Source organism: Mustelus asterias, chromosome 26 (genome assembly GCF_964213995.1).
Source record: "Mustelus asterias chromosome 26, sMusAst1.hap1.1, whole genome shotgun sequence".
Lineage (NCBI taxonomy): Eukaryota > Metazoa > Chordata > Chondrichthyes > Carcharhiniformes > Triakidae > Mustelus > Mustelus asterias.
The window spans coordinates 34,757,011-34,783,149 of NC_135826.1; the positions used below are offsets into that span (position 1 = coordinate 34,757,011).

Sequence of the window (26,139 nt, forward strand, 5' to 3'; positions counted from 1 at the left end):
AGAAATCAGGAGTGTTTTCTTGGAAACAAGACGGCTGAGAGGAGATTTGATAGAAGCACCGAAAATCACGAGGGGCCTTGACAGAGTTGATGTGAAGAAATTGTGAATAGATCAAGAATGAGGGCAGAGATTTAAACAAATTAACAAAAGAAGTATAAGCAGCACTGTAATAAGTCTTCGGAGGCAGAAGTCCCTTCATCAAAATACTTTTATTAACAAACTTTAACAGCAGTGCACAGAGCGCTAGTAGTTAGCAGCCTATCTCCTGGGGTGCTAAAGGAACTGACACTCTCAGTTAAGTAGAAAACAAAGACTCCCTGATTGGCCCATCAATTGGATCCTTAGGGAGTTCATACTCCAATAGGCCAACCCCAATGGCTTGATTGAAGTCATTACAAGCACAAAAAGAAAACTGTTTAACACAGCGAGTGGTTAGGGTCTAGGATGCACTGCCTGATAATGTGGTTGACGCAGATTCAATTGAAGCTTTCAGAAGGGAATTAGACTGTTATCTGAAAAGGAAGAATGTGCAGGGTGACGGGGAGAAGGCAAGAAAGTGCCTGTAAGTGAATTGCATATTCAGAGAGCCAGTGCACACATGATGGGCCAAATAGCCTCCTTCTGCACTGTGACTCTGGGACTGTGTGATCCAAATAAGTGGTCTTTATATAATGGACTGTACCCGTACCCCTGCGCAGCAGAGTAGCAAGCTGACCTCACCAGGTTCAGTGAAGTTCGATTGTCGTTCTAGTTATCATTCACACATGTGCAGTGGAAGCAGAATGGCAGCAAATGGCCAGAGGAGCAGCTAAAAGGCCTGCTAATCATTTGGTCACTTTCAGGTGGCTGTAGCTTATTTTGATGTCAGTGTTCCCAGGGTCAAAGTGCCAGAACTATAAATATTAGCCCATAAGAAATAGGAGCAGAAGTAGGCCATTTGGCCCATCCAGTCTGCTCTGTGGAATCTGCTTACATAAATATTCAATGCAGTGGGGCTTTGACATAACAGCAAAGCTGTCAGTGTGTTAGATTATATATGCAACTCTGTCACAGCCCCTCTTGTAATGCAGAGATGGCGACGACAGGTTTTTTGCATATCTTCGCACCCAGACCCTTTGGGGAATAGTGAGGGGGAAGTGGTGGAAGGATTCCCGAGCTGATTATCAACCTGTTGAACCACATTGAACGCTCCTCCTGTGGCCAGCAGGTCCTGCTGTCGGACTTGAACCTAGAGCTTCTGGTCCCGTGGTAGGAACACTACCACTGTGCCACAAGGCCTCCTACATGTAGGCAAGTTCGGTTGAAGCTTTCAAAAGGGAATTGGACTGTGATCTGGAAAGGAAGAATGTGCAGGGTGATGGAGAGAAGGCAGGAAAATAGCTCTAAGGGAATTGCACATTCGGAGAACCAGTGCACACATGACAATAATGCAAACATTAAGATTAATTAAATTGCTTTGGTTACTTTTAAAGAAAATAGACATGAAATTTTCAAGGGACCAGTTTGCTTGCCTGATCTAGAACCAGCTGGTGGGTTTACATAAGCCTTTCTGGGGGCTAGGTATATCTTTACTCGACACCCATAGACATAGTGGGTACCCTTCCAAACTCAGTTATGAGAATTCTGAACTTTAGGGAGTTAACAGCCCAACTTATTGTCCTAATTTGCCTTGCAAGCGGGTGATTGAGGTTTATACAGGGCAGCCGGTAAACTCTCCCAATTTCCTTGGGTGGTTGTGGGTGGTGGGTGGGTTGGGGGCTTGTTACAATGCCAAGTCATGTCAACCTCCATTCTCAGCCATCGCTCCAGCAAAACTCCTTGACTCGTATCTCAGACATACATCGGTACAGTGCTCATCTCAGTGAACCCCTTCAAACAGATGCCTTACTTCACAGACAGAGAGGTCGAAATTTATCAAGGAGCTGTAAGTAAATGTTAAATTTTAGTCTCTTCTTTCTCGAGAGTAAACTTTTGGTATTGGCTTGCAGCTCTCAAATTCAACTTGGACTCGCTGTTGTCAATGCTGTATTAGCACTCACTGCGTTTCTATATGTTTCTTGTTGTGGTTGGCTCTGTGGTAATGCCATGAACACAAATAGGCACTGCTGGCTACTTGGAGATACATTTACTTATTCAGCCAATGAGTGGCGGATCTTGGGCCTCATCACACGGATGGTAAAATTAAAAGCATTTTGCCTGTGGTAAAAGGCTGGGCCTACCTACAAGCTGGGGACAGGTTTTAGTTGAAAAGGAAGATTTCTGTTGTAAAAGAGGCAACATATTGTGGTTCATTTTACAGGAAAAAGTGGTTTTTATGCCTTTTCCAATGTTGTTCCGTTCCCTCCCCTCAAGGCAGTAACTCTCAGGCAGCTTCATCACCACCAACGTAAATGTGATCCTGAACAGTTGAGTATCCGCATGCTTTTGGATCATAGTTGAGCCTGATCCTACCCTAGCCTGACAACTTCCCAGAAGGGGGTGACTGTGTGGAGTTTGCACATTCTCCCTGTGTCCACATGGGTTTCCTCCGGGTGCCCCGATTTCCTCCCACAGTCCAAAGATGTGCAGGTTAGGTGGAATGATCATGCTAAATTGCTCCTTAGTGTCCAAAGATGTGCAGGTTAGGTGGATGAGCCATGGTAAATGTGCGGGAGAGGGTGTAGGGGAGAGCTTGGGTGGGATGCTCTTACAGAGAATTGATCCAGATTCAATAGGCCAAATGGCCTCTTTCTGCACTGTAGGGATGCTATGGTTCTCAGGGATCACTGGAACACTATCAAAAATGGTAATAGATTAAAAAGAACCACCCCAAATGTTGAAAGTCAGTCAACAAAACAGAAATGTTGGAAATATTCAACATTCATTCAGTGTGTGGTAAACATGCAAAACCAAGAACAGCAAATTAAACTTAGGCCAGGGATTGAACCTGCTGGCTTCTAGATTTAGGGGCAGAATTCTCCGGCCGCACTGGTCTAAAAGCCGTAATGTCCCCCCCAACCGTCAATGGCGTTTTATATTCTCCACAACCCGCCCACTAAAACTTCAGTGGAGGGTGGAATGGGAGAATTCTGGCCTATGAGTTTTGGCATCAGAAAAGGGTCTGCAGATGACTATTGATACCATCTCATTAACTAGGACTTGTCAAGATGCATCATTTACTCCACTTACGTTTTAATCTTAACTGAAAATGTATATTTCAGGATAAGAAGATGTACCAAAAGAAACAATTACTCTCAAAAAAATGTGAACAAATATTTTAATATGTGCATGAGAAAGGGAAGTCAAATAGCTACACTTCATAGAGTTGCCAGTTTAATATTATCTGTTGCAGTATGTTTTAGGTCAAACTATTTAGATATATTTAGTTGAAGATGAGCTTGGTGTTGTCATAAGCTCTGTGATCTGGTCAGGCTAGGAACGGAGTGAGGTTTGTGAGATCTCTAGTTTAGTTCATCAGCTCTCCATTTGTCTTTTCCTGTGACTATTTATACGTCTTCTTTAAGTCCATCTTGTTTCCATCTCTGAAGAGTCAGAAGAATTGTCATGTAGTTGAAGCCTACTAGATGGGGTACGAAAGTTTGTTCTGCTTAAAGAAAGCTAAACCTAAGTTTCAGTGGTTTAAACAGAACGTAATAAGGGGAGGACAAGCAAGGAAACAAAAAAATAGAGAGGGCTTGGACTACTACAACCAACAGCCGAGGAGAGCTAAAGCACTAAGTAAAATAGAAGTAGAGGAACCCAACTTCTCCCCAATATACCTGTGCCCTTTAAGCGCTTATTAATTGCATGCCTCAGAGTGTCCTCTGGCAATTTTCACCAGAGATGTCAAGAAAACTAGCCTGTAATTATCAAGTTTGTACCTTCTTTACTCTAAATACTGAAAAAAACAGCAAGCTAAAGGTGGATTGGCCATGTTAAATTGCCCCTTAGTGTCAGGGGGACTAGCTAGGGTAAATGCATGAGGTTATGGGGATAGGGCCTGGGCGAGATTGTGGTCGGTGCAGACTCGATGGGCCGAATGGCCTCCTTCTGCAGTGTAGGATTCTATGATTCTGAAAAATGATGAAGTAAACGTCAAAAGGCAGCTAGAGGAACCCACAAAAGCCATACAATTGAGTTAGTCATAAAAAGAAGGTTGAAAAACAGGTTGGAAGCAGTAAAGGATGAGTTCAGTAAAACAATTACAGATTAAGACCTGGCAGATAAGGAATTGTTCTTTCAGCACAGTTTCTTCTGTTCATCATTGATTCGCCCTCAGTAGTGGAGCCATTCACTGTGATCTGACAGTGCTCAGCTCCATTCATAACTCCTCTGATAATAGATCAGCCCATTCCTGTGAACATGTAAGTACCAGGCATTGACTATTTCCAGTAAGAAAAGGGCCTCCTCTGACCTTCCACTCCACTCCACTAATGTTGGGAACCCCGCCACCACCATTGACCAGGAGGTTAGCTGAATCCCTCATAGTGGCAACAATAGAAGGAGAGAAACTGGATTCTCCATCTTTGTCGCCTCCATTTGCAGGGCTCATAGAATCATAGAATCCCTACAGTGCAGGAGAAGACCATTCAGCCCATCGAGTCAGCACCGACCACAATCCCACCCAGGCCCCATCCCCATAACCCATGCATTTACCCTAGCTAGTCCCCCTGATACGAAGGGGCAATTTAGCACGACCAATCCACCTAACACGCACATCTTTAGACTGTGGGAGGAAACCCATGCAGACACAGGGAGAAGGTGCGAACTCCACACAGACCATCACCCAAGCCAGGAATCGAACCCGGGTCCCCGGTGCTGTGAGGCAGCAGTGCTAACCACTGTGCCACCGTGCTGCCCCACCATGCTGCTCAACACATGAGTATGAAGGAATCGTCATCAGTCAGACAAAAGCAGAAAGATAATGCGAATATAAATTCCTCTCCAAGTCACGCACCGTCCAGACTCGGGCATTTAGCACAGTTACTTCATCATTGTGTTTGCTATTGTTTCAGTATCGAGAGTAAAAGAAGGTACAAACTTGATAGGCTAGTTTTCCTAACATCTCTGGTGAAGAAATGCTTCAGGGCACTCTTAGGAGTGCAAATAATAAGTGCTTAAAGGGCATAGGTACAATGGGGAGAAGTTGGGTCACACCTACAAGCCTAACCAATTTTGCAGATGGCTTGAACAATAACTTAGCAATTGAAGGTGAGGAAAAAGCTCTATTTGTTTTAAGTTTATTTCTTAGTGCATGTATATAATGTGAGTAGGCTTACATTAACACTGCAATGGAGTTACTGTGAAAATCCCCGAGTCGCCACACTCCGGCACCTGTTCGGGTACACTCAGGGAGAATTTAGCACAGCCAATGCACCCAACCAGCACATCTTTCGGACCCGTGGGAGGAAACCGGAGCACCCGGAGGAAACCCGCACAGACATGGGGAGAACATGCAGACTCTGCAAAGGCAGTGACCCAAGCTGTGAATCGAACCCAGGTCCCTGGCGCTGTGAGGCAGCAATGCTAACCACCGTGCCATCATGCCACCCTAGAAAATGTAACCAGAGATCCTTGCTATTTGCAATATTTGTCAATTATATGGAACGGGATATTTGCTGGTGGCATAAAGTTATGTGGACACGCAACATTCAAAATGGAGATCAACCATCTTCAGTAAAACTTGGGTCAATTACATGGATTGGATGAGATGTGGAACAGTGACTTTAATGTGGGTAAGCACTGGGGTAATACAGTCCGTACCAGTTAACAGTAAACATTTATAACATGAAAGGCCCCAAAAAGGTAAGATTTGGAATTGATCATTGAGCATACATGGAAAACATCTCGTCCGTGTGAGGTATTTATGAATAAGGCATTGGTCCAGAATTCAGAACAAGTTATACAGACTAATAAAAGCAAATTACTGTAGATGCTGGAATCCGAAACCAAAAGAGAAAACGCTGGAAAATCTTAGCAGGTCTGGCAGCATCTGTAAGGAGAGAAAAGAGCTGACGTTTCGAGTCCAGATGACCCTTTGTCAAATCTTTGTCAAAGTTATACAGACATTGTACAGATCAATGAGGAGACCACCACCACCATCTCAAAGGGCAATTAGAAACTAGAAGCAGGAGTAGGCCATTTGGCCCATTGAGCCTGCTCCACCACTCCTTTTGGTCATTCATAGAATCCTACAGTGCAGAAAGAGGCCATTCGGCCCATCGAGTCTGCACCAACCACAATCCCACCCAGGCCCTATCCACATATCCCCACATATTTACCCACTAACCCCTCTAACCTATGCATCCCGGGACACTAAAGGGCAATTTAGAATGGCCAATCAACCCAGCCCGCACATCTTTGGACTATGGGAGGAAACCGGAGCACCCGGAGGAAACCCACGCAGACACAGGGAGAATGTGCAAATTCCTCACAGGATCATGGCTGATCACCGAATTCAATATCCTGATCCCCCCTTCCCCCCCATATCCTTTGATCCCTTTAGCCCCAGAGCTATATCTCATTTCTTCTTGAAATCAGCCAATGTTTTAGGCTCTGCCCATTCGGGTGATCTAGCCAGTAACGTCCACATCCTGTGAAAGGACTTTTAGAAATGTACTTTTGGGTACTCATTCTCATGAAGGATGTCGATGCATCAGAAAGGGTTCAGAGGAGAGTGAGCAGAATGATTTTAGGTCTCATAGGACTAAATATAAAGAAATGCTGAATCAATAAACTTATTTTCATTGGAAAAAGGAAAATCTGAGGGGAGTTGAGATAAGTGCTCCAAGGTATAGTTGAGGTTGAAGTAAAAAGCTATGTATATTGGCCAACATGCATATGAGTAGAAGAAAAATGTGCAAGGTTCGAGGTTGGTTTTGAAGTTCCTGGTAATGTGTTGTGTGTTGGAAAAGCAGAGGGTGGGGGGATAGGATTCTGAGCAGCAGCCCAATGTCACCCAAATCCCTGGGAGAGGACGTTAACATTAATAGATGGACAGTCCCTGAGAAACCGTGGATTTTACTCTGAATACTGCAAAAACAGCAAACAAAAGGTGAATTGGCCATGCTAAATTGCCCCTTAGTGTCTCCCCATTAAACCTATGCCCTTATTAATTGCATTCCTAGGAGTGCCCTGAAGCATCTTATCACCAGGAGAATGCGGATTAAACAAATATGAGCCATGATTGAATGGCAGAGCAGACTCGATGGGCCGAATGGCCTACTTCTGCTCCTATGTCTCATGGTCTTATGGTGTTATGGCACCTTGGTACTGTTTTCTCAGATATATAAGGGGCACTTCTTCCGGCTCTTCACGCTGGCAGGGTGTTCTGGTCCTGCTGACAGCATACCCCCACCATAGGCTTTCCAGCGGCATGGGATGCAATCAATGGGAAATCCCATTGACAGAAAATCCCATCACAAGCCAGCGGCACACCACCGCCTGCCGCTGAGAAAAGCACTGCGGGAAGGCCAGCGATGCCCATATCCCGGGAATGAATTTTAAAAAGAGAATCCCGGGGAAAGTGAGCAAGTTGACAATTGTTGGAAACAATGGCTGGAATTTTCTGCCGCCAGGATCTTCCGGTAGGAACAAAGGCGATCCCCTACCGTGGGTTTCCCGGCAGTAGTGGGTGCATAAAATGGGAATCCCCTTTGACAGCGGTGGGGCCAAGCAATCCTGGTGCCAACCAATGGTGGGCCGCATCCGCCACTGCAAAACATTCAGTGGGAGGCATGGAAAATCATGCCCCACGACACAGGCCCTCACCTCCGCTCTGTGCAACACGGGAAAGAAAGTCCTGTACATACTTTCAGAGACATACTTACCCTTGTGACCGTCAGGTGAAGTGCCCTCCCCTCTGTCAGAATATCGTAAAGGATAAAGAATGGGGCAAAGGGCTGGCAGACTCAGCTCCTGCTGGAAATCCCTTCCTTACTCACCCGGATTTGCAGAGAGCTTTTCATCCCTCATGGAATAATGGACAAATTCCCAGAGAAGTTATTGCTTTCGCATCAAGTGATGCCTTTTGAAAACAGTGAGAATGACAGCAGTAAATAAATGGTAATGGAATTTATCGAGATATTCAACATGTTGATTATTTTCTGAGAAGGTTCTGGAAGGAAATTACTGTTCTGGAAAGCAGGACTTGAGCAACATGTCACAATGAGTAGAAAAGTCATCTGCAGTTTTCTGCTTGGAATGAACTGAATCCTCTTCCTTCAAATTTTATTACATTCTTATGATACGTGCACATTTCACACCACCAAATCCAGTCATCATCTATTTGCTATTTTAATTCTTTATTCTGCTCGCACACTGACCTCTCTGTCCTCGGCCTCCGAGGAAAGATCAGAAGGAACAACACCTTAACTTGGGGAGAGGCACCTCTCAGTCTTCTGGCCTCAGTACTGAGTAAGTCAATAACTTCAGATCGTAACCACCGCTCCCAATTTTTTTTGGACAGCAGATACTGGCACTGGTTCTGCTGCAGACCATTTACATCTTCCCCAAACCCACCTTTTGTTTCTTTACTTGTCCCATTGTCATTCCCTTCCGCCCGCCACCATTATTCCTTTTATCATTCAAGGGCTCCTGCCTTCTAACATGTCACATAGAGTCATAGAGGTGTGTCCTTTGTCATTTTGAAATATTCAGGATCATCCCAGAATGACTCTAATTTTCATTCCCTGCAATGCAATGCCTGTGGGCTGCACTCAGCAAATCTTCCTGATGGGATGACTAGATTTGGGAACTTCTGTTGGGAATCAAAACATCCATTTTTAATAGGTCTTTTAAAAATTACCAACATAGTAACGTCTTGTCTACTAAAGAGCGGGCCAGCCCTTATGTTCCACTAGTGGCATGACACAGGGGAGAGCAAAGAGTGAGAATAACTGTCACATTCATTTTTTTAAATTTGATTTGATTTATTATTGTCATATGTATTAGTATAGAGTGTAAAATATTGTTTCTTGCATGCTATACAGAAAAAGCATACCGCTCATAGAGAAAGAAACAAGAGGATGCAGAATGTCGTGTTATAGTCATAGCAAGGGTGTAGAGAAAGGTCAACTTAGTGCGAGGTAGTTCCATCCAAAAGTCTGATGGCAGCAGGAAAGAAGCTGTTCTTGAAGCGGTTGGTATGTGACCTCAGACTTTTTCCCGATGGAAGAAGGTGGAAGAGAGTATGCCGGGGTGCGTGGGGTTCTTAATTATGTGGCTGCTTTTCCGAGGCAGTGGGAAGTGTAGACAGAGTCAATGGATGGGAGGCTGGTTTGCGTGATGGATTGGGCGACATTCACGACCTTTTGTAATTTCTTGCGGTTTTGGGCAGAGCAGGAGCCATACCAAGCTGTGATACGTCCGGAAAGAATGCTTTCCATGGTGCAGAAAGTTGGAAACTTCTTCATGAATTTTCCTGAATGGTCATCATAACTTCAGTGGATGCCCTGGCTACACTATGTGAAGGAGCTTTCTCCAATCTTCCACCAAAACAAATCAGGAGAATTCCCCAGAAAATTCCCAGTGGATAAAACTAAAGCTGTCTGGACATGACAGAGCAGAGTCAAGCAGAGAAGACAAACAGGTTAATAGGTGCAGTGTTAGTGCAGCATGAAAGACAGTTGGTCACAGTCTGTTGTCAGAATAATGGGAAAGTCAGAGTCAAGAATCATTCTGTGTTGTACCTGTCTCTATGGTTTGAACTGAAAAGATCCCATCACATTTCATTTACAGCATACATTTTAATTTCCTTCATGACCAATTAGCTTTGAATTCCAATCTTTTGGTCATATTTCACTAATTCTGCATTTTAAAATATTCTGGAAAAGACCTGTAAGAATTTTATCTGGATGCCAGTCACTTTTCAAAAGCACCTTTTACTAGTTTTCTAATATTTTCAGGAAAGTGTGCCCGTTTTATAAAGGACAGGCAGCAAAACATTGAATGTATTCAAGAGGCGGCTGGATGTAGCACTTGGGGTGAATGGGATTAAAGGTTATGGGGAGAAAGCAGGATTAGGCTATTGAGTTGGACGATCAGCCATGATTGTAATGAATGGCGGAGCAGGCTCGAAATGGCCTCCTCCTGCTCCTATCTTCTCTGTTTCTATGTTTATGTTAAGGGAGCTTCCTAGCTGTTTATTTTTTTAAATTGTATCTGTTATGTTAAGTATAATGCTTGATGGCTTTTCCTTTGTTTTAGACAATTTCCTTTTTACCTACAGGCTCAGTATGAAAATCCACCTCATATTTATGCTCTCACGGACAGTATGTACAGGAATATGTTGATTGATGCAGAGAATCAGTGTGTTATAATCAGGTACGAACCAGAAACAATTCACCGACTGCGGGAAAGAGGCCCCTTATGTACTCTATCCAAACCATTTATTCACTGGCCATCAAATAGTGTACACCACAACATTGCTGTCGAAGTGATGAATGCCGGCTCTGTACAATTACAGACTCATGTTCAGATATTAGTCTCTGCTGTAACATTTCGAAACGATGGCCTGAATTTTCATCCTTGAGTGGAGAGAATTCCTGGCACTGCCCGCCTGCCTCGGGAGAAAGTGCCCGTAAAGGCAGCATCATGGTTCCCAGAGGCGGGTGCAAGCTAGCGCCGGGCCAGCCGACCCTGAAAAGAGGGCGGGGGCAGATACAGAGGCTGATGGGTGCAAGGGTGGGCTGTTTAAAAGGCCCACCTCGGTTCTGCGGGGCTTTGTCCCAGTTTAAACAAAAACACAAAGGTCCTTCAACCCTCACCAGCTCTGCCCCCCCCCACCCCCTCCCCACCCCCACACACTCCCCATGCTCTATCCGTGCCACTTCAGTGCTAACCACTGTGCCACCATGCCACTTCATGAGGGGCGGCACGGTAGCACAGTGGTTAGCACTGCTGCTCACAGCGCCAGGGATCCGGGTTCAATTCCGGCCTTGGGTCACTGTCTGTGTGGAGTTTGCACGTTCTCGTGTCTGCGTGGGTTTCCTCCAAGTGTTCAGGTTTCCTCCCACAGTCCGAAGATGTGCGGGTTAGGTTGATTGACCATGCTAAGTTGTCCTGAGTGTCAGAGGGATGAGCAGGGTAAATGAATGGGGCTACGGGATAGGGCTTGGGAGGGATTATTGTCTGTGGGCTGAATGGCTTCCTTCTGCAATGTAGGGATTCTATGATTCCTCCACCCCTCATAGCCCCTCATGCCCCTCCACTCACCCTTATGGCCGCTTGTGTCCCCTCTACCTAGCAATGCCCCTCCACCCCAAATGGCCCTTCATGCGCAATGGCTGAGAGTCTGAACTTTACTCTTGTTGAAACAGCTGCACCCCAATAAAACATTTATTGATCGACAGCTCAGGCTTGCTGATCTCTGCAGTCAATTTCAAAAGGTTTATTTACACAAGGTTAAGTGGCTTCAAGGGTTTTTGGGTTTTGCTATGGATAGGTTCAAGGGTCTGGATGATGGATAATTTTGTTGCCTTGTACTGGAATTACTTTTTTAAGATAGTAGAAAATTATGAATTAATTACTTTTTTTAAAGCTTTTTTTTACACGTATTATTGTCACTTTAGGATTCATTGCTTCTATACAGGAGGTCAATGAGCATGGAAGTGCCATAGAGTGCAATTTGGGGAATAGGGGAGCATGATGTGGTTGAGGGGGCATACCTTGGCCAGTAGGACATGAGCACAACCCTTTAAACTTTCCATTTTAAAGGTCCTATCATGTAGATTAGGGTTTACGGGGATGAGAGGGGGGTGGTGAGTGGGCAAGGGTTGCGGAGGTCATGGGGGAGAGGCAGCTGATGACAGGGATAATACCTTGAGGGTTCCGTTAAGGAGGGTACTTTCTCTTACCTGCCACTAGTGCGGGCAATATACAGTTACTTATTCTGTTTCCCTTTTGTCTTCCAGTGGTGAAAGTGGAGCCGGGAAAACAGTAGCAGCAAAATATATTATGGGATACATCTCCAAAGTGTCAGGAGGAGGACCGAAGGTCCAGGTAACGATAGAAGATCAGTTTTTTAAAAATTAACTTTAATGCTTGGGTATGTCTGAGTATCATCAGTTTCTAAATGCTCAGTTCCAAGGCACAAGAGAGAGGAAGAGGGTGAAAGAATCAACACATTGGGTGCACACTCTCTTTTTATAGCTTAAGGATTTCCTGTGGCCTGTGAAGGAAGAGGATGGGGGTGGGGGGAAGACAGTTACTGCCACAAGAGTCATAAACAGTATCATCACATTCAAATGAAGCAAGGCGGAAGTAACAAGACCTCCTAATTCATCATCCAAATGCCAAGCACCTGTTTGAAGGAAAGCCCTGAAGAAATGGGCTTCGTGACTTTGCATCCCTCCCCCACTCAGATTGGAGGATCTGAGCAGGGGTAGGTTGCCACTTGACGATGTGAGTGTGGACCTGCTTTTGCTGTTGCTTAAAGAAGAGGATCAGTGTCGGGGGTCTTTTTTGCTGCTGTTTGTGCTGCAGCCGTTGACTTTCGCCCTTAGCCTTCAGGCCTTTGTAAGTGAACCAAACTCAAAAACGCTGATGTGTTCAGGCCTGTCCAAGGGGGAGGCCACTTCAGGAGCACTCCATCCAACTGCCCCCCTGGTTGGAAAGCAATGGCAAACCTCAGCCTTACTGATTTGATTTGATTTATTATTGTCACATGCATTGGGATACAGTGGGAAGTATTGTTTCTTGCGCGCTATACAAACAGAACATACAATTCATAGAATGCATAGGGGAGAGGAAAGGAGAGGGTGCAGAGTATAGTGTTGCAGTCACAGCTAGGTCGGGGAGAAAGATCAGCTTAATATATGGTGGGTCCATTTAAAAGTCTGATGGCAGCAGGGAAAAAGCTGTTCTTGAGTTGCTTGGTGCATGTTCTCAGACTTTTGTATCTTTTCCACGATGGAAGGAGGTGGAAGAGAGAATGTCCGGAATGTGTAGGGTCCTTGATTATGCTGGCTGCTTTCCCGAGGCAGCAGGAAGTGTAGACAGAGTCAATGGATGGGAGGTTGGTTTACGTGATGGTCTGGGCTGCGTTCACAACCCTTTGTAGTGTCTTGCAGTCTTGGTCAGAGCGGACTACGCATTGAGCGTTATATCATTCTTGTCCTCCACCTCCAACCAATTTCAGGCAGGGCATGCAGATATAGCAAGGATTTAAGGATCTATTGTGCACTCCTTTACATTGGCCCCATCTCTCACTTAACATCAGGGTTGACAACAGCTTTCTCCGGTATCCCTGCCACTGGCACCATTCAGGGAAGCCTTGAGGACAATGAGGCGGAGAAACAAGAATGTTTCCTTCTTCATTTGTGAGCATCTGATCTCAGTGCAGGCACTCAATGCCCTCACCCATTGGGAGAAGCCCCAAAAGTGGTTGGTTAATACAAACAATGTGGCAACCCGGCTTGTCAGCCTGCCTGTTTATCCCCACCCTTTTCATTTAGGAACTAAACATCTGCCAGGTGCATAGGAAGGAAAACAAGTACCTGATAAATGCTGAAAGTTCGTAATGGAAACAAATACATAACCTTCTAATATAATTTGTTTACCTTAATCTAGCATGTGAAAGATATCATCCTACAGTCAAACCCTTTGCTTGAGGCTTTTGGAAATGCCAAGACTGTACGAAACAATAATTCCAGTCGATTTGTAAGTAATTCCTTGTTGGAGCTTTCTCTGGTCTGTGATTGGAATGGCTGAATGAGCTGAATCTGATGACTGTGATTCGCGGTGACCCTGATGGTTTCTAAGTAGTATGGGAATGAATTTCAGCACAAATCCATCTATGGATTTCTCCAGGGTTTTCTGTGACTTTCTGTCAATGATATGACAAGCCCTTTTGAAGATTGAACCCCCAGATCTCCATTCACTGGATACAGCCATCAATTCACCAAAAAAATGTTCATCACCTATTCAGAATTCAGAGAATGTGTCCATTTGACCTCTTGTACGCTGCACCTTCCTCTGTGTGTTTGTGTGTGTGTGTAAAGTGAGTGTGTGTGTGGAGAGTGTATTTGTGTGTGTGGAGAGTGTATTTGTGTGTGTGGAGAGTATGTGCGTGTGAGGGGACAGTGAATGTGTGAGTGTGTGTGAGGGGAGATTGTGTGTGTGTGTGGTGTGGAGAGTGAGTGTGTGTGTTGTGTGTGGGATGGGGGTGGGGGGAGGTGGTTGGAGAGTGAGTGTGTGTCTGTCTTTGTCTGTGTGTGGCGAGTGAGTGATTGTAACTGTTCAGGTCCTAAGCTAAAATCTATTATTTCTGCCTAAGGGGAAATACGTTGAAATTCAGTTCAGTCGTGGCGGAGAGCCAGATGGAGGTAAAATCTCGAACTTTCTCCTAGAGAAATCTCGGGTTGTCAGCCAGAACGAGAATGAGAGGAACTTCCACATTTACTACCAGGTAATGAATCACTTCTGTGATTGTAGAATGTGAGAAAGGATGAATGAACCCCGTTCTGTGCGTGGCGAGGTATGGGAGAGGCAATGGTTACTGAGAGATCAGCGGATGAACAACAGAGATACAAAGCAGAAACCTTACAAAGGTGTTCAAATGATTTCATAAACTAAATGAGTGAAGTTTGAATGTCAAGTAGTCATCGACTAAAAATTTGGAAAAATGTGTTTGCTTCGAAAAAAGGCGTTTTTGCGTCTATTCCATAACATCTGCATCAAAATGACATATAAGAGGTTGCCAGTGATTAGAGACAGGCACAAGGACTGGGCAGAGAGGTGGCAAATGTAACTCAACACAGATGACAGTGAAGTCATTCATTCTGCAAGTATAAGAAAAGGAAGTGTAAACCAATGTAAAAATTAATAACGTGGAGGAATAAAGAGAAATTGAATTCCGGTAGATTCCTGAGATAGATTGTTCTAGATTTTTCCATCAGCGGAATCACCTGGTCCCCCCCCCCGCCTGCAGTGAGTTCCCCGTCGACAGGGCCAGTGAGCCATGTGATTTTCCATTGACCTGGGCGGGACTGGAGGATTCCTGCCAGCAGCTAATAGCTCGTCACCTCCGCCATGGGAAAACCCATGATGGGGGACGGGGGAATGGTTTGGAAAATTCAAGGCCCTTGAATTTGTGACTGTGCTTGTATTGGGAAAAACTGAGCAGGTAGCTTGAAAATGAAAGTTTGAAAGTTTTTGGTAAAGTTGATAAGAGAGAGAAATTCCCAAACACAAGGTGGGGGGGGGGGGGGGGGGGGGGGGGGGGGGGTGCCTGCGTGGAGTTTGCACGTTCTCCCTATGTCTACATGGGTTTCCTCCAGGTGCTCTGGTTTCCTCCCACATTCCAAAGATGGGCTGGTTAGATTGATTGGCTGTGCTAAATTGCCCCTTAGTGTCAGGGGGATTAGCACAATAAATACAGGGATAAGGCCTGGATGGGATTGCTGTCGGTGCTGACTCGATGGGCCAAATGGCCTCCTTCTGCACTGTGGGGATTCTATGATTCAATCCGGCTGCAGTATCTCCCACAGCTGAGCAGTCACCAGGCAGACAGTCCGGTGGAGAAAGGCACTCTGCAGGCATGAGAACAGTAGCTACCGAGGGGTGCTTGGCCCCCAGCATTGGCAAGCCACAGGAATCAGACTGGACCAGCCGGGTTAGAACTGGGCCGGTGGACGCGACAGTCCCTCTCGCCCAGCCAGGACTCCATCCCATTCTTCAGAATGATCCAGGTGAATCTCCCCCCCCCCTTAACAGCCACCCCACTCTATCTGTAAAGCACCTTATCTGTAAAGGAGTTGCATGTGACTCACAAACCACGCTTTGGCCAGCCCTGATTTGGGCCAAATGGTGGTGGAAGCCTCCACTGTTCAATGGTGTCGTAAAGGTGGATGTTGATCATTTTTAAAAAATATTTCTAATTGGGATATGATAATGATTTTATGTCAGAATAGGTTCGGTTTCAATACAATATTTCAAGTGTGAATTCAAGCACGGGTGGCACGGTGGTTAGCACTGCTGCCTCACAGCGCCAGAGACCGGATTCAATTCCGGCCACGGGTGCCTGTGTGGAGTTTGCACATTCTCCCCGTGTCTCCGTGGGTTTCCTCTGGGTGCTCCGGTTTCCTCCCACACTCCAAAGATGTGCAGGTTAAGTGGATTGGCCATGCTAAAATTGCCCCTTAGTGTCTCACGAGGTCTAGGTTAGAGGGATTAGCTTTGGGAAACGTGGCCAGTTACGGTGATAGGGCAGGAAAGAGGGTCTGAGTAAAACACTCTGTCAGAGTCTGTGCAGACTCGATGGGCTGAATGGCCTCTTCTGCACTGTAGGAGTTCTGCGATTCTATGATAGGAAGTGTTGAAATCTGGAATATAGGCTCAATGATATATTCACTTTTTCTTCAGCTGCTTGAAGGGGCTTCGGCGGAGCAGATTGATAACCTCGGCATTGCCGATCCTACTTATTACTTCTACTTGAACCAGTCCGGCACCTACAAGGTGGATGGAACAGATGACAAAAAAGACTTCAAAGAAACAATGGTGAGTACTGCTTTTATTTTAATTGATCAGTGCAAAACATCTCACACAAAAGAAAACATGATTGAATGTTCGAATTTTCTCCCACTTCCTCCACCCCTGCCTGAGCTTACAAATTTCAACGCGACTGCAAAAAATCCTGGGTGATTCGACCGACTGATATCATTCATGCCCCTCATCTGTGGGCCCTGAGGGAGCGAATCCACATGCTACATCACTGCTGTACGATGTTCTAGTTTGCCATACACTCTGCTAATTGTCACCCATTGGAAGTGGTCGTCACGCCAGTCAGCATCTGTGAGATGAGAACAGAGAAGTTAGGTGTAGACCCTTCTCCAGTTCTTTCAGCTGAACTCATTTCTTCCCTCCACGGCTGCTGACTGACCAGTTGTGTGTTTCCCTCAACTGTCTGAGTTCAGATTTCTGGCATCCAATGGAATTTTCTTTCTTTTTCCACGGAAATTTAGGGAATAGGAAGGAAAGTAGGAACAGGAATAGGCCATTCAGCCCTTCAAACCTGTTCTATATTTCAATTAGATCATGACTGATTTATGTCTTAACTCCAACTGCTCACCTTTGTTCCCAACTCTCAATCTCCTTCCCTGACTAAAAAATCTATCAAGCTCAGTTTTGAAACTTTACGTTAGCCTCAACGACTTTGTGGGAGAGAGAGTTCCGGATTTATACCACGCTTTGCTTTCTGACAGCAACCCTGAAGAGTGTAGCTCGAATTTTAAGGTCCTGTCCCGTTCATCTGGAGCCTCCTGCCAGAGGAAGTCGTTTCTCTCTCCCTACCCTATCAAATCCTTTAATCACCTTAAATACTTCAATAAGAGCATCCAGCATTCTTCTACCCAAAGGAAATGCAACCCTGATCTGTGCAAACTGGCCCCATAATGTAACCCTTTTCACCCTGCTTCTAATCCGATGGATCTATGCTACAGCGTGACATACCATGTAGCTAAAGTAGCTAAACACAGTCAGAGTTTTAACAACACCAGGTTAAAGTCCAACAGGTTTATTTGGTAGCAAATGCCATTAGCTTTCGGAGCACTGCACCTTCGTCAGATGGAGTGGAAATCTGCTCTCAAACAGGGCACAGAGACACAAAATCAAGTTACGGAATACTGATTAGAATGCGAATCTCTACAACCAACCAGGTCTTAAAGATACAGACAATGTGAGTGGAGGGAGCATTAAGCACAGGTTAGAGAGATGTGTATTGTCTCCAGACAGGACAGTCAGTTGTTGTTAAAACTCTTACTGTGTTTACCCCAGTCCAACGCCGGCATCTCCACATCAGAAGTAGCTAAAGGCAAGACGGGAGAAGGTGCCACAGCCTTTCAATAAATCAGAGATCACTCTGAGACTGGAGCACCACATGATTCTCATGTTCAAATGGATTGTGAATATGGGCTGTTTTCTTAACACCGATAGATTGATGCTTTTGAAACTTATTCAATTATGCCAGCAATTGTTTACCATATACACCTGAGGAGATAATCTTGCTGAAAGTGAACTTAGCACCTTTCTTAAAAGAGGAGATATGTCAGAAACCTATATCGCCAATATTTCTCCAAGCATTATTTCACCCCCATTCTCAATCTCCAGCGTTGGATAACCTCATGGTTTAATAAACTCAGTTGGGCCACATTTTTCCCTCTCAATGTTGAGCAAACCCACGTTAGGAGATTGAACTGAGAGCTGAGTGGGGCTACAACTTCTTAGCTGACATTCATTCCCACTGCTTGCTTTTTTTGTCGGGACATGAATTGCGGCAGGTCACGGCTTGACACATGTAAAATGATTTTGAATTTGCAATTTAAATCCTTGATAAAAATTCAAGTTTTTCTACCTATGGTATTTCCCTGGGGCGGGTAGGTTCCTGAAGGTTGGGGAACCCTGCCAGGTAAATTAGTTTGTGAACCTTGGGGACAGCCTGCTGTGGAGTCAGGAGCTTTTTGGCAGAAAAGTTCAAAATGTCTCACCAATGTCCTTTCCATGTCCCCTATCCCCCTCTACCCTTTCCATTACCACTATGCCCCTTCCATGCTCCCCAGGCATCCTCCATTCCCTTTGTTACAATATCCACTATGTTCAGAACCAACAAGCCAATATATCTGGCAAGTCCTTGAAATGCTCCTGAAACTGGCACAATAAGAACAGAGACTTTGAAAATTTCATTTGAAAAAGATGCCCATCTTACAACCTCATAAAAGTGTCGATCAACTGTGGCCATTCATTGTATTAATGAATAAATGTTGATTCCCTTAACATCACTTAATCTTGACCCAATCAACTAACAGGCATTGAAAAACCAAAGCAAAAAAAGGAATCATTTATTATAACCTCATAAGGCTGTCAATCAAACAAGACTAGCACTTAAGGCTGTGTAAACAAACCTCTGCTGAGCTGAGTCCATTCATTATTCTAAGACTCAACCAAACATTCAGATGGCAAAACAGATGTCTGGCCATCTGTTCAAACTACTTCTATTGTTACAGAGGTGAAGGGTAGGCAGCCTAATAACCATGTAGAGGACTGGACTGCCAGCAAACTGAGGCAGGCCTTTTAAACCTTCCTGCCTTGACCAGCTTTGTTGCTTCCTCAGACTTATTTATTTTATTTATTAGTGTCACAAGTAGGCTTACATTCACATTTCAATGAAGTTACTGTGAAAATCCCCTAGTCGCCACACTCTGGCGCCTGTTCGGGTACACTGAGGGAGAATTTAGCATGGTCAATGCATCTAACCAGCACGTCTTTGGACTGTGGGAGGAAACCAAAGCACCTGGAGGAAATCCACACAGACAAAGGGAGAGTGTGCAAACTCCACACAGACAGTGTCCCAAGCCGGGAGTCAAACCTGGGTCCCTGGCTAACCACTGTGCCGCCATGTTGCCCCGTGTTAGACTTGTCTAGAGGGCTGCAGGGTTGTAACTTAAAATAGAATTAATGGATGTTAAAATAACCTTTCCAGTGATATTAATTCAAATAAAAAAGTTGTTCAGAACCACCTCTTAAAGACCCAAACCTTGCCTGCCCTTGTCTCACAGAAACAAAAATATTTTGACAGCGTCAGAATCACAGGGCGGGATTTTCCCGCCGCGCTCGCCCCAAAGCTGGAAAATCCCACCCAAGGTCAATGGACCTTTGCATGGTCCGTGTCCCATCCGCTACGATTCCTGTGACGGGTGGAACAGGAAACTTCCGTCCATAGGGTTGGGAAGTGGCCCAACTCACGGTTCCCGACAAGGATGGGATGATCCGATCCAACATTCTCTTTGCAAACTCATTAACTTACACTAAAAATGCACGTGACCGGTTTGTGATATTCATTCGACCGCACATTTAAAGAAAGTCGCGCCAAACTAACCAGATGTTTTTAGCTGTCAATTGTGATCTAAGCTTTAATTTTAGCATCTATCGAATTACTCATTTTCTTTCTTCCCCTTTAGGATGCCATGCAAGTGATCGGAATACCAGCAGAGGTTCAGATGATGGTACTTCAAATTATTGCTGGAATTCTACATCTTGGAAACATAAATTTTGTTGAAGTGGGAAATTATGCTGAAGTGGAAAATGATGCTCGTGAGTAACATTTATTTGGATGTGTATGTTTTGCAAGGGGAGTGATGGCCAGTCTCAATTATATTTACAGATATATTTTAATATATTTGCAATATATTAATGATAAGTAAGCATATAGCCCATTTAGTATTTTTGTACCATGTGGAAAAGAAGAATCTAAATTTTGTTTGAGGAAAATTCATATTGAAACAAGGTGAATGATGTCAGTCAAGAAACTGCAGCTGAATGTAAAATGTGTAACATGCAGATTTCCTGTAGGTATCTCTACCACAATGGGTGAGATTCTCGGGCCTCCCAGCTTTGTGTCTCCCACTCAGTGGGAGGTGCCATGTTGTTTGCTTGCAGCGGGATTCTCTGTTCCTACTCTCTCAATCGGAATTCCCATTGACATCACCCCACGCAGATGGGAAATCTGCAGGCGGGGGTGTGTTGCCAACGGGACTGGAGAATCCCACCGGCATGAACCAGCCAGAGAATTCCGGTCAATATGCGTCAATTTTATTTAATTACATTTAAATTTTACTTATCATTACCAAATCCAGTCAAGACTGGTAGTGGTGGACAAGGAACTAACAACAAGGTTAATGAACAACATCATCCTTGACTGAAACAAAGCCTGGCAACTGGCTGACATACATGAAGCTGAAACGACTGCACAAATCTTCAGCTGATGATGCCAAGGGGATGCCTGTTGGAGCGTTAAATTAGCTGCAGGACAGAGGCCGTATTGGCAGGGATGTGGTCTTCACCGACTCCTTGAATGGGGGAAAGGGAACCCCGCCATCCTAAAAAATCCTGGCCATAAACTTGGCACTACTGTTGCCTTTGCTGATGTTGATATATTGGCCTGGATTCTTCGATCTCATATGTCCTACCACCACTGCCAGCAAGAACGGAGAATTTGGCACTCAGCCAAATCTCCATTCACTGCAGCAGGATTGGAGAATCCCAGCCACAGGCAAGGTCAGACAATTACGGCCAATTTCTCACATAGAAGCCCTAATTTTAAGTTGGAGAGGGAATCAGATGAGCAGGGGCACAAGGCAAAGATGATTGTTTCTTTTTCTGCCTATTTCTGTTCATCATCACCTAAAGAGTGATGGATACCTGAAAATCAGGAGGGTGGAGCAGCAAAAACTCTGGAGTAATTCAAGAGTAAATCCTGTGATGGAAAGACATGTTTTTCTGTGTAAAGGAGAACTAATTGAACACACTGTTCCCTTTGACTTACCTTTGGCTGGTCAGTTGCATTTTATCATTCTCAAATGACCCAGAAGAACTACTGTTTATTGTTGTCTAATGAGTACATTATAAACAATTGCTGAAGGCTAGTTTTGGGAATTGGAGAAGGAAGAGAAATAATCCAAAATCAGATCTATTTGACAATGGGAGGCGATGGCCTAGTGGTATTATCGCTGCGCTATTAACCCAGAAACCCAGCTAATGTTCTTGGTTCGAATCCAGCCATGGCAGATGGTGGAATTAAGAATCTACTGATGACCATGAAACCATTATCGATTGTCGGAAAAACCCATCTGGTTCACTAATGTCCCTTAGGGAAGGAAATTCGCTGTCCTTACCTGACCTGGCCTGCACGTGACTCCAGAGCCACAGCAACATGCTTGCCTCTCATCTGCCCTCGGGCAACTAGGAATGGGCAATAAATGTTGATCCAGCCAGCGTCGCCCATGTCCCATGAATGAATAACAAAAAAAGTAGCATAAAAAGCATCCCTGCCCCAAGTTATCTCCTTGCCCAGAATCTCCACTTCATGGAGCGGGTTTTGTAAATGACATAGCTTAAACAACAGATTATCTTCCAGCTTTATCCATCAGGAAGCAATTGCCATTCCTAAGACATTGCTCAACAATGGTTGTTTTTAAATATTAATAACTGGCTTGTTGCAGGCGCAGAAATGAGGACGACACCATGAATAATTGATTTACTTTTGTTTTTCATGAAGACTTGGCCTTTCCTGCGTTCTTGCTAGGAATTGATCAGATGAAGTTGAGGGAAAAAGTGACGAGCAGAAAAATGGATAGCAAATGGGGAGGCAAGACAGAATCCATCAATATGACCCTAAATGTACAGCAGGCAGGATACACCCGCGATGCAGTGGCAAAAGCACTATACGCACGATTATTTGATTATTTAGTAGATGTAAGTATTTCTCAAATGTCAAGTTAATTTGAATATGGACAATTCTGACCAATTGTCCACCCTATATAACTCTGAATAAGGAAAGTGATCAATTGAATGCCCTTCAATAGGATAGAAGTCCATTCCATAGCATCGATAAGCAGCGAACAGACTTTTTTGCCTGACTTGAGTTACTTTATCACAGCCATGATGTGGTAGCCATGATGTGAAGATGCCAACATTGGACTGGGGTGGGCATAGTAAGAAGTCTCACAACACCAGGTTAAAGTCCAACAGGTTTATTTGGTATCACGAGCTTTCGGAGTGCTGCTCCTTCATCTGGTGATTCCAAATAAACCTGTTGGACTTTTACCGGGTGTTTGAAACTTCTTACTAGATGACTGTTTGCAAGACAATAGAAATAGAGTTTTACCTGCTATTGCACAAGGATGATTATATTCCTTTCCAATATTTTATAGAATCATAGAACCCTACAGTGCAGAATTACCATTTGGCCCATCGAGTCTGCACCGACCACAATCCCACCCAGGCCCTATCCCAATAACCCCATGCATTTACCCTAGCCAGTCCCCCTGATGCTAAGGGGCAATTTACCATGGCCAATCCACCTAACCCGCACAACTTTGGACTGTGGGAGGAAACAGGAGCACCCGGGGGAAACCCACGCAGGCACGGGGAGAACATGCAAACTCCACTCAGAGAGTGACCCAAGCTGGGAAGCGAACCTGGGTCCCTGGCGTTGTGAGGCAGCAGTGCTAACCATTGTGCCACCCTCAGACAAGAAAATAAAATAATTAATATGTCAGTTAAATGGCAGTCTTATTTTTCACATAGTTAGAACTGAAACTTTATTGGATTATTATTAAATACACACTAGTTACACTGCACAGAAATAATGGACATTGGCTGTAGGGCCTCTTCATATTCCTATTTACCCACCTTTGTTCTATATTTTTTCCCAGCCTGAATGAACAAAAATTGATTGACCTCAGATTTGAACATTTCAATTGACCGAGCAACCACATCGTGCTGGGAGAGCCAATTCCAAAATCCCACCACTGTTTGAGTGAAAGATTGCTCCTTGATAAACGTCCCGAATGAGCTAAACCTCATTTCAAAATTACACGCCCACATTGTGGAATCCTCTAATGAAGCAACGGTTTTCTCTGTACCCATTCTATTTTAAATTGTTTTCAATACTTAGACTGCATCACCCCTCAATTTTCTAAACTAATGGAATGCAAGTCAATTTTTTGCAACCAGTCACAGAATCACAGAATACCACAGCGCAGAAGAGGCCCTTCAGCCCATCGAGTCTGCACCGATGCATGAAAGGCCCTGACCTGCCCACCTAATCCCACTTGCCTGCACTTGGCCCATAGCCTTGAATTTTATGGTGTGCCAAGTGCTCATCCAGGTACTTTTTAAAGATGTGAGGCATCCCACCTCCACCACCCTCAGAGGCAGCGCATTCCAGACCATCACCAGCCTTTGGGTAAAATAGTTTTTCCTCAAATCCCCCCTTAATTCCTCCCACCCCTCACTGTTAACTTGTGTCCCCTCGTAACTGACCCTTCAACTAAGGGGAACAGCTGCTCCCTATCTACCCTGTCCATGCCCCTCATAATCTTGAACACCTCAATCAGGTCGCCCCCTCAGTCTTCTCTGCCCCAACGAAAACAATCCAAGTCTATTCAACCTCTCTTCATAACTTAAATGTTCCATTCCAGGCAACATCCTGGTGAATCTCCTCTGCACCCCCTCCAGTGCGTTCATGTCCTTCCTATAATGTGGTGACCGGAACTACACACAGTATTCTAGCTGTGGCCTCGCCAAAGTTCTATACAACTTCATCATGACCTCTCTGCTTTTGTAATCTATACCCCGATTGATAAAGGCAAGCATGCCATATGCCTTTTACACCACCCTATTAACCTGCCAGTCCTTGTAATTTAATTCTGTAAGCTTTTGGAAATTCTCGGACATCTGCGCTCTACCCCTTCGAAGCCAGTTTAACTTTCCAAAGGTTCGGCGTCCAAATCCGAACACTGTCCTCCAAATTGGCTCTGAGCAAAGCTCTGAACAATGGAAAAGTTACTTCCTCGCTTTTGAATTCCAAGCCCCTTAGGACAAAGGCCAACATAGCGTTAGATTTTCTAATTACTTGCTGTATCTGTTCAGTAGTGGTTTGACCAGATGAAGTTGAGAGAAAAAGTGACCAACAAAAAAAAAATCCCTTTACCATTTCACAGCCCTTTGTCTTTTATCATTCAAAAGATATCCCACTTTGTCTTTCTTGGGTCTAAAGTGGATGACCTTTCCCACATTGGACTGCACCTGGTATAATATTTCCCACTCAGCCAGTCTGTTTATGCCACTTTATAATTTTCTGATTCCATTCACAAGACTGACTGTGCCTCCCAAGCATTTGCTTTGCGTTAAATAGCTACCGGGAAGAATCCAGAGCTAAGAATTTATGCAGCCCATTCTTTGCCACAGGGCTTCCACCTGCCCATCTGCCTGGCTCTGGGGGCACTGGGGCTAGCACTGCTGCCTTACAGTGCCAGGGACCTGCACTGGAATTCCACTGCCTCGCCCGCCATGGAATCGGAGCCGGCGAGGGGCAGACACCCAAAAATGTCCATTGACCTTGGGTGGGAATTTCCAGTCTCGCTCAAGCTAGGCCATAAAATCCCACCCCTGGGTTCAACTCCTGCCTTAGGTGACAGTGTGGAGTCAGCATGTTCTCCCTGTGTCTGCGTGGGTTTCCTCCGGGTGCTCCGGTTTTCTCCTCCAGTCCAAAGATGTGCAGGTTAGGTGGATTGGCCATGCTAGATTGTCCCTTAGCGTACAAGATGTGCAAGTCAGGTGGATTAATGGGGTTAATTTGTGGGGTTATGGGGATAGGGTCTGGTTAAGATGCTCTTTTGGAGAGTCATTGCAGACACAATGGGCTGAATGGCCTCCTTCTGTACTGCAGGGATTCTATAATCTTCAATTCAGTGTATAATAGGTTCAGGTGCTAATACTGTTCATGATGCTTCTGGAGTACCTAGTCTGGCTAATAGAGTGGCAGATCTCAATTTCTGTCCTCACCCAGTCCACAAATGGCCTGTTCCTCCCCTAATAGCAGCTAATTCCCAATGTGAGATTTTAAGCTCCATTAGTGGTCATTGTATGGCCAATGCAGCTGAATGACGGAGGCGGACACACCATTGACCGTACGTTAGGTGGAACTGGTGGGATTTCCAGGCAACTTGGCATCGTGCCAACTCTCCTTTCAAATGTGATGTATCAGTGAAGGGCTAAGTGGATGGGAGATGCACCCAACATCGTCCCTCTCTGAAACTTTGCAACACAGCCAGAAAGAGATAAAAATCTACCAGAAGTTGCATGGTTCTGCCCAGAGCTTCTTTCCCAACACCTAAATTATGCTAATTACGTGCCCAAAGCTTAAAATCATAGAATCCCTACAGTGCAGGGGGAGGCCATTCAGCCCATTGAGTCTGCACTGACCACAATCCCACTCATGCCCTATCCCCGTAACCCCACATATTTACCCTTCAAATCCCCCTGACACCAGGTCAATTTAGCACGGCCAATCAACTTAACCCGCACATCTTTGGACTGTGGGAGGAAACCAGAGCACCCGGAGGAAACCCACGCAGACACGGGGAGAATGTGCAAACTCCACACAGACCCAAGGCCGGAATTGAACCTGGGTCCCTGGCACTGCGAGGCAGCAGTGCTAACCACTATGCCACCGTGCTGCCCAAATTTTGTGGCTTTGTTTTCTATTTGGCTATGTACAGTACAGTGTCTGAAAGATAATACAGAATATAAGAACGTAAGAACTAGGAGCAGGAGGAGGCCATCTGGCCCCTCGAGCCTGATCCACTATTCAATAAGATCATG

At 45.0% G+C, this 26,139-nt stretch overlaps 1 protein-coding gene across 2 annotated transcripts in view; it reads left to right on the forward strand.

The window, feature by feature from the left end:
- Positions 1 to 26,139, forward strand: part of myo1f (myosin IF) — a 178,599-nt gene that overhangs the window by 94,356 nt on the left and 58,104 nt on the right. For both annotated transcript variants that reach the window (XM_078198412.1, XM_078198411.1), the window contains exons 3-10: positions 1,835 to 1,924; positions 10,208 to 10,302; positions 11,892 to 11,979; positions 13,549 to 13,638; positions 14,255 to 14,386; positions 16,342 to 16,476; positions 19,932 to 20,064; positions 22,028 to 22,224. In XM_078198412.1, coding sequence (XP_078054538.1) covers positions 1,835 to 1,924; positions 10,208 to 10,302; positions 11,892 to 11,979; positions 13,549 to 13,638; positions 14,255 to 14,386; positions 16,342 to 16,476; positions 19,932 to 20,064; positions 22,028 to 22,224 — 960 coding nt within the window. The remainder of the gene's footprint in view (positions 1 to 1,834; positions 1,925 to 10,207; positions 10,303 to 11,891; positions 11,980 to 13,548; positions 13,639 to 14,254; positions 14,387 to 16,341; positions 16,477 to 19,931; positions 20,065 to 22,027; positions 22,225 to 26,139) is intronic.